Source organism: Struthio camelus, chromosome 5 (genome assembly GCF_040807025.1).
Source record: "Struthio camelus isolate bStrCam1 chromosome 5, bStrCam1.hap1, whole genome shotgun sequence".
In the NCBI taxonomy this organism is placed as follows: domain Eukaryota; kingdom Metazoa; phylum Chordata; class Aves; order Struthioniformes; family Struthionidae; genus Struthio; species Struthio camelus.
Genome location: NC_090946.1, coordinates 4,503,353 through 4,520,102, shown reverse-complemented (window position 1 = coordinate 4,520,102; position 16,750 = coordinate 4,503,353). Strand labels below are relative to the sequence as shown.

Below are 16,750 nucleotides of genomic sequence, written 5' to 3'. Positions count from 1 at the left end.
CCCTGCCACGAAAGAGCATTATATGAGCCAAACCAACTAGTGAGAGCTTGGCAGGCTGCCACACAGTGAGAAACCCTGCTTTTTTTTATTTGCAAAAGGATCTAAGGTTGGAGGCTGGATTTCATGTCTGCATTACTGTGACTGAGAGCTGATATCAGAAAGACATACGCATCTTTTTCTTTTCACTTGTAAATATTTTTATTTCTGTTTTCAGCAGTGGAAAAAGTGTGGGTATGGTTGGAACCTGGCAAAGTCCTAGGAAAGCTGGCAGCTCTGCTCAGTGGAGAAATGGAGAAACTAGCTCAGTTGTGAAGTTCCAGGTAGTTTTCTAAGGAGAGGGGGAAGAAAATGCCTCCTTGCCGTCATGTTGTACGGCAGTAGTTTGTGGGCACTCCTGGGAGCTCTGCTGAGATTCGTTCCTTTGCATTACTGTGGGGAGACAGATTAACTCTGGTCTCAACCGAAGTTACAAAAAGCCTCATGGAAGCTGCAATGAAATGAGACAAAAGTGGTTCCTCTCTTTCAGCTTTCAAGTTCCTTGTGTAAGTGGCCAATGAAGCAGTAATCAGTACCAAGCAAAGAAAATAATTTGTAATCGGGACATTTGGCCAAATAAAATATGCCGTGTCTTTACTTAGAATTTCTTGATTTTGATCGTCCAGCTCTTCCAGGTTTTTACCTGGGTCTCAAAGGACAGTCTTCTATTGCTAGTAATGGCTTGGCTTGATGCCTGTTTGATATATATATATATATATTTTTTTCCCTTTTGACAGATACTTTGTATGCTGCTTTCAAAAAGAACCCCACTTGCCGCTACACTGGGAAGAGAGATTAAACCCCCGCCGCGCAGGGTAAAAGCCCACAGAAAAGGACACTTCCTCCTGCTGTGCCGCTGAGTCCGCACCACCTAACGCAAGGCGGGCCGGGCGGGGAGGGGGGGCAGAGCCCGCCCCGCCCCGGGGCGGACGCGCCGCCGGAGGGGAACCCGCGACGCCCCCGCAGACGGGGCGGGCGGGACGCGGGGCCGCCCCCGGGCGCTGCCCCCGCGGCGGCAGCGGGCGAGCGGCCGACGGCGGCGACACCATGCCTTACCTGCTCATCAGCACGCAGATCCGCATGGTGAGTCCGCCTCGCCGGTCCCCTCGGGGCTGCCCCGCTGCCCAGGGCCGGGGAGCGGCCGGGGGGGGGGGGGAGTCCGCCGCGAGCAGTGCTGGCCGCGGGGCTGCGGCGCCCACCCGACTGTGCCCCGGGCAGGGCACCGGCAGCAGGGCAGGGGGGATGTCGGGCGCTGCGGTCCCGTGTGGGCTGCCCGCAGTGTCCCCTGCCTCCGCTGCCTGGGCGTGCGGGGGCTGGCGGGGCTGCCCCCCCCCCCCCCCCCCCCGGATCGGAGCCCAACCTCGGGGGGGACGCGTGCCAGCTCCAGCCCCGGCATGGCCGGGCAACACTTCTGCGGGCTGCGGTCAGCCGTAGGCCGCTGGCGCCAAAAGCGGACAAGCCGCGTGGGAATGACAAATGGGGCTTCGCGCCACAGCGGTCACAGCCTTCCTTCACCCTGTCCCTTTAGCACTGTCCAGTGCAACAGCAGTTTGGGAGGAGGAGAGGGCTCTGGTGCCCAGAGCTGCTGCTCCATCCACCCAGTAAAACCTGCTGGTCTCAAATAACGAGTAACGTAACCCACAGAAAGTAGTCTTAGGATCCTGGGAATGTCAGAGAAATGAATGTGTGGCCATGTGTCCTCACTGTCAGTTGTCCCTCTTCCCTGAACAGCCCTGCTTGTGCCTCTGCAGGCTGTGCTGTGCTGGTTGAAAACTGAGCTGCTATTAAAGGGAAGAAAATTATTGGTGACAAGGTTATCACGCAGCCCAGCCCCTGGTCGGTGGCAGGGATCTCTCAGCGAACCAGGCTGAGAACTGTAGCCTCTTATTCTGGTATCATGACAGAGAGGAAATGTTAACGCAAACTGACTAGGGAATGTGCAGCCCACAGTATTTCAGTGCTAAACCAGTTTGAGCTGGCATGCACTGCTGGAACTTCAGGGGCAAACAGATATGTATTTGTGCCCCCTCCTCACCCCCCGCCAAGGGGAACTATATATATTGTCTGAAGGCCAAAATATGAAGATGTGGTTTTGCAATAGGAAGGATGTGATGGGGAGAAAAACAAATCAGCAAGCTGGCAGGACCCCAGTGAAAGATGCAGTCTGCCATAGTTGGAGAACATCTTCCATTACACGTCTGAAACCAAGTGGGGACACATGGGGAATTGAAATATCCTAGTTTAATATCTCCATGGTGCTACTTGAAAATATTATTTGGAATTAGGTGTCTGTGGGCAAACCACTGCACTGATGTGGGGAACAAGCACTGAACAGCTTGAGATCCAATGTCAGGATGAGCAGGCAGCTCAGGTTAGCTTTTTTTTGGCTAGCAGAGCTAACAACACAGGGAGACCGTGGTGGCGTGGGCTGTACAAAAGCATTTCATTAAATAGCTAGTAAGGCTGAAGTATATAATGTTGCCACTGTTGCTGGATCAAAGCTAGCTGGCTTTGCCATGCTGCAGGTGTGTTTTCAGCATGTCTCTCTGTGGGATCCTGTTGGAGATGAGCCCTGGAGGGGCAGGGATGTTCCCAGTACGTTCTTCCCCTGATTGTGCCTGAGGCCTGTGCGTGGCTTTAGGACTGGGGCTTTTGAGAGATGCAGAAGTCCCTCATATGGGCAGGAAGCCCAGGTGGGAACATGAGTGCTCTGCAGGTCCCTGAAGACTTTGGAGTCTCTCCTCTTTAATGGGACAGAGCAAACACTTCTGACCTTAAACCTGGTGTTGAGTCACAGCTGAGAACAGCCCATCCTGGCAGGGAATGATTGAAATTCCTGCTTTTTCCTGGCAACAGCCAGGGCAGAGGAAGGTTGCAAGTTGGACAGATTGTTTTCACTTGCATAGCATGTCTCTAGCTGGAGTGAGTGGCTCCGATTGGAGACAGGCTGCAGGTGTAAATACTGCAGGGGGAGCAACTCTAACGGAAAAGGTTTTTCCTCTATGCCAGTTTATATCTTTTCCAGCTCTCCAGTTAGCTAACTGTAGGAGTGTGCCTGCTTGTTACACAGCTAACTAAAATACATTTGATTAGTTGAGCTGCTTCAACACTTTCTAGTTGGGCTTTGATCTGGGCTCTTCCTGAGACCTTGATTTACCTGCAGTTTGTCCGAGTCTGTTGGCTAGTAGATCAAGGCTGTGAGAAAAGGATTTTACCCTCTCTGCTAAACTCAGTTCTTGCTCTTCTGCCTTCCTAAAAACATATGTACCTTGGCTTTTCTAGGCCACTGCAAACTCCCTGCTTTCTGTGCTATGCACAGTCACAGAGCCGAGTCATGCTGCTGTCCCTCCCTCAACCAACTGTCCGCTTCATTGCTAAACTAATTGTGAGGTCAAAGTGCACAACTTCCCATTCTCCTGTGTTTGCTTCTGGGACCGAAAGGTCCAACTCGTTGCATAATGGTGGACCACTGCATGGAGCACGCAGACCACAAACGACTTGGGTTTTGCAACCACTGCTCAAGGCTGCAGGGCCCTTATCCTGTTCGCCGACTTTAGTTTCTTCAAGGGGCGATAAAGAAGAGAGGAGTCATAAAGGATCTGTGGTATGTATGCCATGACTTAGGGTCGAGCAGCTTTTGCACGTTGTCAAGTGTTGTTAATAGTGTGCAGTAGGTTTGCTGGTGTCAGTGGATAGGTGACATCCACTGGAGAAGCGATTTTCACCTGCAAACTTTCTTAGTGTAGCATAAATAGGTCTCAAAAGGAAGCAATTGCTCCACCTATTAAAATCAATTAGAAACTTGCCATTGTCTTCAGCAGAGGAATAATCTGGAGCCTGCAGGGGTGGGTTTTGGAGGGCTGAGGATCCTAGCACCCACATTAGCACCAATGAAGGAAGAGCGAGTTGTAGGTCCCATGATGCAGGTGTGTGTGATCTTACGTGCTCATCTCCATCCTGCTCACCACTGCAGCCAGCAATTGCGTTCTTGGCTCATGTTCAGAGACCCTGGAATTATTCCTCCCACCCCTGAGGTGAGGCACCTGCGTCAACGCTATAGCATCTTCTTTCCCTGTTCTCTCTGTCCTGACTTACGTGGTATTTTGGGGCTGCAGTGTTGCTCTTGTAAAAACTAGCAGTCAAATCGTGTATTTTCTTTATCTTTCAGCTTTACTGCTCCAGGGAGGCCGGGTGCTGCCTGTCAATGGGGTCAGGAACAGTCCTGCGGGTTGTTGTTGTGGCTCAGCTGAGAGGAGATCACATTTGAGTTACAATTATTTGATGAGCCCTGATTCTTAGTTTTGGAATTCCTCCAGACCAGGAATATCTCCCAAAATAGCACTTTTGGAGCACTGTGCAAAACTGTTTTTGCACACCGCACCTCCCCATATGACATGTGGGAAGTCCATCTGATAGTTTAGAAGGCAAAATGATTCATGTTTCTGGTTATTTACCCCCAGCTCCTCTGCTGTCCTTTTGGTTTCCAGGGAGAGTGACAGTCTCTTGTCATCCCACTGGTGTTCCTCTGCCCTAATTGCTCCCTGGTGTCTTCTCTCTCCTCCTTTCCCATCTTTCCCTGCCAGTGCAGCCATTCCCAAAGCTGGGCTCTGCCAGGCCAAGGTGAACCTTGTTACACAGTAAAACTTACAGACTCGCTAGTTTTGTGCAAGGAGGCTGTGACTTCCTCAGTGCTGTCCTGCAGAGGTCCCCGGCGTGGAACCAGAGCCAGCGTGAGCTCAGCCAGCAGGTGGCTCTCTGGGAGCAAACCACCAAGGTCCTCTCTGGGGACCGTGCAGGTGGCTCTGTCCTGAGCTGGGACACATCAACACTGCTCCCCAGTGCCAAGCAAGGGAACCTGCATCAAATACCAGTGAGATCTGAGGTATGGCACTGGAAACCTTATTCTTCTTGCTTGCCTCTGAAACACTTCCCTTTCCAGTGCAATTTTCCCTCGTGCCTGAGGCCGGTGGTGGCTTTAGGACTGGGATTTTTGAGAGCTGCAAATGTCCCTCATGCTCCACTGTTTGTTTCCTGCACAGAGGTAGGCACGAAGCAAACCTGGTCCCTACAGTGCAGGGACAACCTCTTACCTGAGTCATCCTGGAGAACGGGGAGGGGGTGGCCATGCTGCGGCACATCGCTCAGCTGCTCTGGTGTGTTTTTTCTGCAGGAAGTCGGCCCAACCATGGTGGGAGATGAACATTCAGATCCCAACCTGATGAACTACCTGGGGGCCATGAAGAGGAACATGTTGGGTAACCACTTGTAAGTGTTCCTGTACTATGTCTCATGCTCTTGCCTCTCCTCATTGTCTCCTCATTGAGCTTCCCTCCATCCACCATAGCAAATTCTAACTGCATGTCCACTTTTAAGCTCAAGATTAGGTTGCTGGTGAAAAAAACCTAGGTAACACCTTGGCAGACCTGAAATACCTGGCTACTTTCCTTAGGTCTGTCTTGCATCCCTGCGACACAGAGTTGGAGAACAGCCTATTGCCCACATTCCTCCTCTGGGAATGGGTTATGTTGATGATCCTTTTAATAGACTTTGTTTGCAATTTTCAAAGCATTTCATATAATCTGAGTTGAAATGTTCTTCACAGAGAGGAAAATGTATGGAGAAGTGGTCCTTTTAAGGTGTCTGTACAGATCAGTCTCAAACTGTAGACTTATCCTCATACCCTGGAATTGCAGGAAGCTGGTACACCAGCAGTGCCCTTAAAAAGCGACATGGGTTTTGTACATTCGGCAGCTGCTCCTTCAATTGAACATTCAGTGAATGTTCAGTTTGCATTAAAAAAAATGAAAAACAACAAACCATGGTCCAAAGTGCTTTCTGAAAGCCACCACGTTTCACTAGGTGGTGGAAATCAAGGCACTGAAGCACATGTCTTTACCCTGCCTGCCAATGCTCACCTGCAGAAAACATTTACTGATATTTCAGTTCTTTCTTTTTCTTGCTGTGACCCCATTTTAGCACCTGACCTTCCTCCTTCCCCATCCTTACCCTTTACATGTTTGGGATACTTCCTGGCTGTTACCTGATGCATGCCCTACCTGAACTAAAACAGGCACTGTGAGTATTTTAATCTTTCTGCATCACTTGCTGCCTTTACCCTGTCCTTAGTCCTTGTAGCCAAACTGCCTCCCTCTTGTTACCACTTCAGCCCTGAGACAGTCAGAAGCCAATGCTTCTGGCCAAGGGCATGCATCCCTCCTCACACAGCCTTGGTGTGGCTGTGGCCTCTTTTGCTGCTGCGCCACCCGACAAGCCGATCCCCAGCCTGTCTGATCACATCATACTCTCTGCTGTGGTTTGTCTGAGGTTTCTCCCTTTTACTGAGTGTCTGAGCCAGCCCCACTCAAAGGCTGCTGCGAGCCTCTCCTTGGGCTGCAGAATCAGAGCTACTCCAGGTTCCCCTTTCTGACTCCAACCCTTTAGTCTGTTTGTTTCCAAGCTGTATATATTTTACACTTCTCCATGTCCCTGTGTATCTCTCTGCCCACATTGAGTTTGACACCATCCTTCATCAGAGCGCAACTTGTAAATGTTACTGACATGTTCTTTACATCTTGTCCCACTTTTTTTTCCCCACTTGATATTTCAAATTCTTTTTTTTCTGTAGGAAAAACAAAGCAAAACAAAACCCCAAATGCAAATTGAAACAACAGAGGGGAGCAGACAGATTTCTGCTGAATCTTGCCCACTCACCCTGCGGTATAGAGGAGGAGTAGGAGGAAAACCAGGCGTTAAACAGAATGGGACCTCTCCTTCCCATTCTGTTCTGAAACTTCTATCAGCTGGGCTGGGAAAACCCACCTATGCAGTACTAGTCTGGCAAACATCAAGGTCTAAGTCCTCAATTCCTGCTGCATTAAAAAACTAAATAGGGTAGGAGAGCAAGGGAAGAGGAGAAAAAAAAGTTTAAGGCCCTTGATGAAGAGAAAGCCTTCCAAATGCAAACCCAGGCCATCACCGCCTACCTGCATCTGCAGGAAGACTGATCTTGTAGCCCTTCTGTCACTCAGCTCTCTGCCTGGCAGCACTAGGGCGGATTTGCCAGCAGAGCGATCTCCATGCTGCTATTCCAAACCCTGTGGGTGGCAATGAGATTGGCAGGAGTGTCAGCTTCACGTGGCTGCCTGCAAAGCCAAGCCCAGAAGCAGGCAGGGAGTTATGCAATGAAAGAAAGGAGACCTGAGAGGGGGAAACAAAAAAGAGGAGGCTTGAGGAATGAAAAAGTGCTGCTGGCTCCTGAGATAGGAACAACTCTCTAGGATTCAGGGGGAAGAGAAGGCAAGGACAAGATAAATAAAATGCCTCCATATTTTCTGTCCTGACAGTCAGGGAGGAGGTACAGAATTGTAAAGTACTAAAGCCCCAGATTTCACTTCTGTTTGGAAGAAGGGATCTGAGCTTTCTCTACAATCTGCTGGCTGATGGAGTCACCACCTTTCTGCCCACCCTTCCTCCCCAGTCTGTGGCTAGCAAGAGCCCAATAAATATTTTCAGCTCAGTTGGGCTCCACCTGAGTATGGCTTGTATTATATCTAGGGTAATTCTCCTACATCCCTGTGGCACGTCTTCTGCATTTGCACTTGAGCAACAGGAGGCGGAGAAAATAACTTCAGAGGGATGTGGCCACTCACACCCTGAGAGGCACTGTTGCATGCCAGCGGGTGAGCCCTGAGCTGCCTTTCCTGGCAGACCACAGCCTCACCGCCCGAAACCCAAAGCTCCTCCCCAAGAGAGATGAATAGTCCTCTGTTTGCACCACTGCCTAGCAGGGTTTCCCTCCACCTAACTGGAAGTGAGGCTTTAAACTCGTCTATGTCATCCACAAGTCTTGTCCCTCCCATAGCATTATGGGCCTGAAAACTTTAAACCTGACCTGATGAGCTCTGAAGGAGCCTGAAAGAAAAGGCCTAAGTAGCTAGGACACTATAATATACAAATGAACTACTTAATCACCTGTAATACAGGAGAGAACCAGTCCTGTTATGCAGCTCTGCACTAGCTACTGCAAATGTCACATCATTAAGTTCAATCAAATGCCAGTGTGCAGGAATGCATTGTTGCCCCCTTCTCTGACATACAGGGGCAGAACCCCAGGGGCATATGGGGTTTAAGAAGGGAAGAGCTAGGCTCTGCACCAGCCTGCTCTTTTCCAGGAGCTAGCGTGAGGCCAAAGATCACAAACCCAACTCTTGACTGCTGCTCTGCTGCAGAAGAGGGAACTCTTCTGGGGACAGCCAGTACACTTGAGTAGACATACATGGATGGATGGATTACTGTTGGGCCCTGTCCCAGGCACCTCTTGTTATTATAAAGTCTATCAACACTGCTTGGTCCTAAATGAAAACAGATGCTGCCTCTTTTGTCTCATTCTGGGAGTTGAGGTCCAAGGCACCTGCTGATATTTTAATTTAGCTGGTCCCCAAAGCAGAGCCAAACCCCATCACTAAGGAAGCTGAAAGAACAGCTGTGCATATTACTAGGAGACTGACTGATCACTAAAAATAGCTGCGTTTGGAGGATACTCCTATTCCAGTTCAATACCCTTCCTATGCACAGCATGAGCTCGCTTATTTGGGCCCTCTGATTCTGGCTATCTGAAAGGCAGGGCAGCTGGGGTCACATCCTTACGATGTGCAGGTGCACAAATCCTGTCTAGTCTCGTGACTTTTATGTTTCCTGCTGGCTTTTAGCTGGGAGGAAAGATTTTGCAAATTTTCAGGGCCACCTCATATTGTTTCAGACCAGTTGCAAACAGATGGTGGCATATTTGATAGGCATTGTGTAGGCATTTTTTGTTTCACTGAATATGGAGTTGTGTTTAAGGCTCTGAGCAACCCAACCTTCCTTCTGATTTTAGCTCTGAGTTTTTTACGTTCCTCCAAGTAACAAACAATCCTCACCTCAGTTCCTTCCTCTGCATAATGGGAATAATATCTACCAATTTCAACATGTGAATCTGAAGTGCATGTGAAGCCTCTTAAAGAAAGCATTAAGTTTAAAGCCACTTGTAATAATACATATTATCTTTACATCACATCCATAATTATAGCAAAGTATAGTCTGTCTTAAGAAAAAAAAAACAACTTTCACATCTTAGCATTATTTCATGCTTTAAAAGTACTCACCGCTCCATTAATATTTTGCAATCTTAGCAAGAGCAACTTTGTCTGGAAATGTTTTGGGGGGTCTTTTTCTATTGCTATTTGTAGCAAAGTCAGAAGAGTCACTGTTACGATGCCCAAACTACATCACCAATGATCCTGTATCCCATCATTATCAGCTTATCTGGTGCTGTGAGTCATCTAAGAGCTCAACAATTATGAAGCTTACCCTATCTGTTTGAATAAATGCTGTATCCAGAAAGACTATATTAAAAGGCCATTAAGGCTGCCAAATCCAGCACTCAGGGTTATGCTTGCCATTTCAGGTCTGCTCCTCCCCAACCTAATTCAACCCATTTTGTGTCTGCATTGTGTTAGTCTTCTACTCCACAGTCACTGGCTGTTTTCTTTACAGTGGAAGCAGTCTTGCAGCCCTCAGGTCTTCAGTGGAGAAGCAGCCTCCAGGATTAGGTGTTTTTGCTCCAGCATTCACAGAGCTGTTGGAAACTTCAGAGAAGGAAGAGCTGGAGAGAGATCCCATGCGTCAATTCTTAGACATTCACAGTGTGCGACTGCTTTGAACTGTCTGGGTAGAGAGGAGTCAGTGCTCCACCTTATTTGGCAGCTGTTTGTTGAGCACACATGATTTCTGGTTTTTCAAAGGCTTAGTACTTGGCTGAAGGCAGCATTTTTTTCCAAACCCCAAATTTCAAGCACAGGCTCACAAAAACACCACCTGACTCACAGAGATGCTCTGATGTAGGCAAATATTGTTTTTTTTTTCATTCCTTAGAAACATTTGAATCTCTTCCCCCCTCCTTTTTTTTCTCCATTTCCAAAATGGTCCAGCCAGGTAAACTAGGGCCTGGGTGTAAGCAGCAACAAACATGGTCTGATAACAGGAAGCTCTCAGGCCCTGTGAGCTCTCAGATCTGCAATTTCCCAGTAACAGAGAAACTCAAGGAAAAGCTCAGGCTGTTCCTGTGCTGCAGTTGCCTAAGATGCTGTGTTTGAAGCCTCTGCCCTGCTTTCCTCCTTGCTTTGCAGACAGTTTCCTCTTTTTCCATGAATTCCCAACCACACATACTTGTGAACTCCCTCAGCTGCAGTCCAGTTAACTAACCACCATGTGGCTTTGGACAACCAGTTCCCAAATCACCCTTAAATTTTAGCTGACCATTTCATTCTTGACAGCCTTTCTCCTTCTTGGTTTGAAAGCTGTGGGTTTGGGCCTCTGCCATCTAGTCAACCAAGACATTGCAGCACGCAGGTTGTATGCCAGGTGTGGTCATTGCAGTGTCTTATACTGGTTTATTAGTGATGCCAGAGGCCGTCATTTCCACAAGGAAGCCCTTGTCTCCTCCTGAAGCCTTTTCCACCTCATCTTACTTCTTCCCCTCTTGTCTGCTTGCAGCTGGGAGTACTATGTGAATGATGCACCTCGGATAGTCTTGGACAAGCTGGAGAACCGTGGTTACCGGGTGGTCAGCATGACAGGCGTGGGCCAGACACTGGTGTGGTGCCTCCACAAGGAATAGCAAGGAAGACTTCTGCATTCCACCTGGACAAGACCCTGCTGTGGATCATCTTGCACAGGACTGACAGCAAGCTTTTCCCCTTGAGTAATTCCTTTCTGTCCCAGACTCCAGGCACTTGTGTGGGTGGGTGGGTGGTGGTGGTGGGGAGGCAAAAATTCACCTAATGGAAGCTTACCATCCCTGCCATTGCACAAGGCCTTGGGGGAGGATGGTATGCCCAGTCCGGACTAAGGGTAAATCATACACCGAGAACAGATTGCTCTAACTATGCATTCATCCGAATGGCAGTCTGGCAAATACTATCCTTTTACATTTTAAGCATCCTCTATTTAGTGTGCATCGGAGGGAGCTCAAATAACAGACTTATCTGTCTCTTCCTTAGGACTGCCCCAGAGGGGTACGTGCTGAGCTGTGAGGGTTCAGAGCATGCCACCACCCCGTCCTTGGGGGAGGGGGCTGGGAGGGGAGGCCAAGCGCAGATGGCATACTCACTCATCTCTTGAAACCAAAGCGGTGGCTGCTAAACCTGCACACTGCTCTTTGAGAATCCCTTCACTTGGCAGCGAGGCCAGTTTCTCTCCCAAATGAAACTGGTTAGCAGACTTTCAGTCCCAAGACTGCTATTCAAGCATAACACCTGGTTGCTGAAATAGCCTTAGAGCAGCACAGGAAGGTCCAGTGAACATTTCAGGCATGGGCTGCGTAATCTTAACAGCAGCAGTTGCAATGCTGGATTGTTTGGGACTGTGTGTATTGATCCTGCTGTAGAGGTAACACTAATAAAACATTTCTCTAAAGAGACTGATATCTTTCCATGGGCTGTTCTGAACTGTTGTTGTTGAAACCTTCTGGATCTGCAGCTCCTGAACAAGCTTTCAGGAATGAAGAAGCTTCAAGCTTTGAGGAGTTTGGGGTTTGTTCTGACAGCACCTCTCAGATCCTGTGACTAAGCAGCTACTCTAAGTACACAGGCTGATGAGGTACTCAGAAGCCTGTGCAACCATTTTTTCCCTTCTGTGGGAAAGGGATAAGGGCTGCAGTCAATGGCAGTTTGCATTCCTACAACAGTTTTAAAAAAGGAGGTTTATTGACTTAATTTAAGAAAACAGCTTTTTAAATGAAGAACAATGGGTTGGGGGAATCCATACTCTCTCATCCTAAGTGTGAGACTCTTCCTCATCTTCCCGCTTGAGCTGTTCAATCAGCTGCTGTCTCTCTGCTGCTTGGCGCATCCGCATCATCACCAGGCTCTCATAGTCTCGCTCTGAGACCACTGATCTCTAGGGCAGAAAACAAATATGAACTGAAAAGGATAGTACATAGCCCAGACCCTGACTCCCTACAGTCTCCCTCTCCATAAATCACACTCACAACATGCATTTTCCATTCAAGGAGGTGGTTCACAGCAATAGGATCCCAGGGAAATCAGTAAGGTGTGAAAGCTGCCCGGCCTGCAGAAGGTAGCCAGCATCCTAATGAACTGCATTACTGACTCTTGACCATGGCAGCAGTGAGACAGAGAATGGGATAGACAGCGAGCCTGAGTTACTGTCTCGCTGCTGGAGCTACTCCCACCAGCTCTCAACGAGGCTGGATGGGGAAGCATAGCTTGCCTTGCTGTGGTTGGTAACTCTGGATAACAAGCTTGCTCTGCAAGTATAACACCAGTGCACAAATTCTAGTTTACAACGAATCCATTGTAAAGGCTAACACCATAAAAATCAAACCTTTCCCTGGTATAGTCATGGAAGTGGCTGTACAAAGAAAACTAGGTGTGTTCCCAAGCCTTGTTGAGACAAGAGTGTTTTAGCTCTCAAAAGCTCTTGCAGTGTTACCGCTGTATGCAGTAGCAACTATCACGTCAGCTAAGTGGTGACTGCAGCCTCTAACTAATAAATGTAGGCTGCAGATGACAGCTGCTCTCTCAGAGCAAAGTGGTGTTTTTGGCACTCTGCTTTCACAAGCAACTTAGCATTAGTAGGTGGCCTTACCAATTTTGAGATACTCAAAGCACTGCAATGCTTGGAAACATCCATCTCATTTGCTTGACACTTCAGGGTAGAAATAAAAGCATCTTGACAAAAGATGAACAGAAAAAAATCATGTTCATTTTTCTAGGAACTAGATTTAATGATGATTTAGAAAATGTAAGGGATGAAAAGCCACTAGAACAGCAAAATAAGATTCTGCAGGAAAGTGAGGCAAGTGCAAATTTGCTATCATATGCCAGCAAAGTGGTTCCTCCAGCTGCAGAGAGACTAGTTGTGAGGACAAAGTAGAAGCCCACAATAAATTGAAAACTCAGACTGGGAAACTAAGAGACTATTACACCATAACTGCTATCTTAGGAACTGCATGAATGAAATAACCTTTCTGCATTGTGCAGCATGGATTTTCATAGAGTCTGAGAAAGAGCCAGATTGTATCAGTCTTCAGTGGCAGAACTAGGTTTCTTCAATATTCCTGTCCATTAACCACAGATATTTACCGTCATCTGCCTGGCTGAATGAATTATTCTACATGAGACTCATGCAGATGAGTCACCCATACAAACCTGAATCACTACTTCACACTCTGAATTTAAATCTAAAACAGTGTCTTTTGTGAGCCCTGCTGATACAACAAGCCATCAGAAGTGACAGTAGGAAGAGCACCAAGGGAAGAATCTCAGTCTGTTCAAGATCGGCTACAAGTCGACATTCATGTTGGTGGTTCTCAAGCAATCCGGATGTCTCTGAGGGAGCTTGCCTTCTCCTCAGGCAGAGTGTGGGCTGATGCTTTGCTGCTCTATACACCTACTTCCTGCAATCTTGGCAATTACCAATAGTGTAAAACCCAGTTTCTGACGTGGCTGACTCAGCAAGGGCTTGGCTCAAAACAAATACATACGCACAAGGAATTGCAGCCTGGGAAGCAGTGACAGGAGGCAAATGAAGAGAAAGAGGCATTGTGGATTTTTAGTGTTCTGGGTCCAGCCTGGCCGAACTGTCCCTGGACTTGCTTCTCCCAACGTCTCATCGTATTGGTGAACGTGGTGGCCACAATTCTCTCCGAGTGCATCAGCAGTTTCTCCTCTGTTGGACTCAGGTGCTGTTCCCACACAGAGTAAGTCTTTATTTTGCATTTGATTTTCCTAACGCTAGTTACACATTCATTTTGTTGCTTTTTAAATTTCCATTCGTCTGTATTCCTTTGGTTTCCTTCAGTGTGACTGAGTCACCGGCTCCCTTTCTAACCACCTACTGAGATTTTTATACTGTGCCCTACACCATGAAAAGTGGCTGGTTACCATGGTACCAAAGTGCCCTTCTGTTCTAGATGCTAGATTAAATCTGTTCTCATGGTGACTGTGTGCTACTGCTATTCTTCATCAGCTTGTTTCTGCAACACAGATTCTGTAAACTCAAACATTGTCATTCCTTCTCTACTGAAGAGAGACTCCTTAATATATGACATGCCAATTGCTCCCTAATACAGGGATGTAGTGTGAAGAAGTTTGCACTTCCTGCAATACCAGCCTCTTTGTTTTCCTTCTAGCTACAGAAGGAAGGAAGGAAGTGGTTGTTCCTGTTCTGTGTGACTTGCTGCCGATCCTGCAACTGAAGTCCAGCATCTGACTGTTGAGCAGTCAGCAGTTCCCTTCTTTCATTGCCTTTCACCAGCATGGATACCTGGCGGAGAGGGTCCATTAAGTCTACAACGTTCTTCAGGCGTTTCTCACTCAGGAGACACAAAAAGCTGGGCAACCAAGTCATCATCTTGAATCAGAACAGCCACACACTCGACAATGACGGACAGTGCCAGAAGAGGGAATGCTTAAGGGATCTGAAGGACAAGTCTGATTACCTGTCATGTCAGAGTGAGCAAAACCTAGCCAAGGCACAAGCACCTCCCAAGCCTCCCCGGCTGTACCTGGACAGTTCTAGTTGCCCTAACATCATTGATCACACAGATTCTCACTCTGACATCTCCTTTTCTGGTGCTGCTCATCAATACCATAAAGCCACTCAAACTCACTTCCACAAGGACCAGGCTACAGACTGCGGGACCTCAGAGACAGGTTCCCAGAATGGCACACCTCTTTCTGATCTGTCTGATCCCTTCTTGTCCTTCAAAGTGGATTTGGGGCTATCACTTCTTGAGGATGTGCTGCAGACCCTCAGGAAACAGAATCCAAGAGATTATGCCATTTGAAGGTATTTACCATTTAACGTATCACATTTACCTACTGACATTGCCAGTTTCTCTAGTCCTAACAGGAGGAAGGATACTGCCGTATCCCTGTTCTGAGTGTCCTGTTTTGTTGTTCTTGCCTGACCCATCACAGACTGTTCTTGTCCTTGCTTAGAGAGTCCTCTGGAGCAGAGCTGTCAGGCTGCGTACCTAGATGAGAGCACTGTCTGCTGGAACCTCACAAGTGAGTTTCCATTCTCCACAATGGGAATTTCCCATTCTTAACTGTGCATTTTCTCCTCATGGAAGAATGGCCTTGTTTGGCAAAAGATTTATTTTGGGGATGTGGCTGTGACTGTGTGGAGCATGGACAGAAAGGGATGTAGTGTACATCGTTTGTGGATAACCAGGCAGCTTGCAAGGAGACAGCAGTGCTGCTATCTGAAAGCCACAGCTATAGCAAGAGTCAAGAGACAGAAAATTGTGTTTTTTCTCCCACTACAAAAGTCAAAGATACTCCTCCTTCCCCCCCCCCCACCTTGTGGCTTTCTCTTCCCCTAATTCAAGTGCAGCTGGCACTCCCAGCCTGGAAACAGGTAAGCATCCATAAAGGCTCAAAAAACAGCAACAGTAGTTTATTTATCCTACTACCAGGAGAAGAAATTTCTCTAGATACTGCTGCTTGAAGCATGTGCTGATCTATCAGATGTACAGATATAAAAGAATAAATGTATTTGTGACTGGAAGTGTCTTGTTGCCTCATTTCATTGGTAGCAAGCCAAAAAAATCCCCAGCATCAAGAGCACAGATCTCTTGATCTGTAATGGTCAAGGCCTGTCCTCTATGGTCCCTCAGGTTTTTATAAGCAGGGTGCAGAAACAGTATGGCTCTGGTTTTCTGGGCTGGGAAAAGGCTATTGATGCTAGCATGCTATCATCCTCCCCGAGGAGGAGAGAGCACATACAGGTAAGAATCAAGACCCAGGGCTGAAATGAACACAGTTCTTCACCTGCAAGCTGGATGGCAGGAAGAGCTCTGACAGGCTGAGAACACTTTGGGCAGTGTTGGGGTGAGCGATTAAAATGACACTGCAGAAGCTACTGGGTCTTCAAGTCTTACCTTTTCACATACCCGAATTAGATACCAGGACCCCTTCTAAAAAACAATCCCCATATTCCCCCCCCCTCAAAAGAAAACAACAACAGATAGATAAGCATAAGCTTTGGAAACAGGCAACAGCAATATGCACAGAGACATCCCAAGAAGCTACAGACAGCCCTTAACCTATTAAATTCACATTAGGCTATAAAGGCAGATAACATGAACCAAACTTGCTGCAGCCTCAAAGGAGCTTAGGAAAGATGCAAGACAGTGCCAGACCAAAAGCTTTTCTCAGCACTTCAACTTGGCTGAACAGATGGCCCAAAACGAGTGGGGAGCACTGGTAGGGAGATACCACTACTAAAGGTGCAAGGATGACCTTCCCAGAAATGAGTGCTTCACGCTGTCGTAGTAGCAAGCAACAAGTCTTCCCAGCATTATACAGCTGTGGTGTGCTCTGAACCACCCAGAGCTGCAGCATGGCAATCACACAGTCATTGCTGTCAGCTAATCTAGAGTTACAGTGGCTAATCCACAGCTCTTGTAGTTCAGGCATAACTCTCCCGCTGAGCTCTGGCAGCTCTCCAGGAGCATATCCTTGGCTGTGGGAAGAAACAAGCCAGCAAGGACTGCAGGGGCAAACATTGTCTTCTCACAGTGGGACCCTTCAGGAGTCAGCCTCAATTTCACCTGGGAACTGCTTCCAGAGCTCCTCTGGCTTGAGTGTGTGTGTGCCTCTCAGTTATTTGAGGACTGTGGTGCACAGCTCCTGGCCAGCTACCC

At 47.9% G+C, this 16,750-nt stretch overlaps 4 protein-coding genes across 13 annotated transcripts in view; 2 read left to right on the top strand and 2 right to left on the bottom strand.

Annotated features, from left to right (window-relative positions):
* RMDN3 (regulator of microtubule dynamics 3) overlaps positions 1–5,245 on the bottom strand; it is a 57,125-nt gene extending 51,880 nt beyond the window's left edge. Inside the window, exon 1 of the mRNA XM_068944277.1 lies at positions 5,127–5,245. Coding sequence (XP_068800378.1) covers positions 5,127–5,223 — 97 coding nt within the window. The 5' untranslated portion in view covers positions 5,224–5,245. The remainder of the gene's footprint in view (positions 1–5,126) is intronic.
* GCHFR (GTP cyclohydrolase I feedback regulator) lies at positions 965–11,500 on the top strand. The gene is made up of 3 exons (XM_068944286.1): positions 965–1,119; positions 5,207–5,301; positions 10,570–11,500. The coding sequence occupies exons 1-3, from the start codon at positions 1,084–1,086 to the stop codon at positions 10,691–10,693; spliced, it is 255 nt and encodes an 84-aa protein (XP_068800387.1). The 5' UTR covers positions 965–1,083; the 3' UTR covers positions 10,694–11,500.
* DNAJC17 (DnaJ heat shock protein family (Hsp40) member C17) overlaps positions 7,020–16,750 on the bottom strand; it is a 22,791-nt gene continuing 13,060 nt past the window's right edge. For 7 of the 10 annotated variants that reach the window (XM_009682033.2, XM_068944281.1, XM_068944285.1 and 4 more), the window contains one exon: positions 11,758–11,973. In XM_009682033.2, the coding sequence (XP_009680328.1) occupies positions 11,851–11,973 (123 nt within the window). In that variant the 3' untranslated portion in view covers positions 11,758–11,850. Of the gene's footprint in view, positions 7,234–11,757; positions 11,974–12,599; positions 12,768–16,750 lie in introns of those variants that run through there. The other 3 variants (XM_068944279.1, XR_695185.2, XM_009682037.2) reach the window with 3 other exon arrangements.
* C5H15orf62 (chromosome 5 C15orf62 homolog) lies at positions 14,230–15,024 on the top strand. Its single transcript, XM_009682038.2, has one exon. The coding sequence runs from the start codon at positions 14,357–14,359 to the stop codon at positions 14,885–14,887; it is 531 nt and encodes a 176-aa protein (XP_009680333.1). The 5' UTR covers positions 14,230–14,356; the 3' UTR covers positions 14,888–15,024.

Coding starts and splice junctions, on each gene's coding strand:
- GCHFR (XM_068944286.1), top strand. CDS start 1,084: ATGCCTTACCTGCTCATCAGCACGCAGATCCGCATG. Junction 1,120..5,206: donor TCAGCACGCAGATCCGCATG/GTGAGTCCGCCT, acceptor TTTTTTCTGCAG/GAAGTCGGCCCAACCATGGT. Junction 5,302..10,569: donor AACATGTTGGGTAACCACTT/GTAAGTGTTCCT, acceptor GTCTGCTTGCAG/CTGGGAGTACTATGTGAATG.
- C5H15orf62 (XM_009682038.2), top strand. CDS start 14,357: ATGGATACCTGGCGGAGAGGGTCCATTAAGTCTACAACGTTCTTCAGG.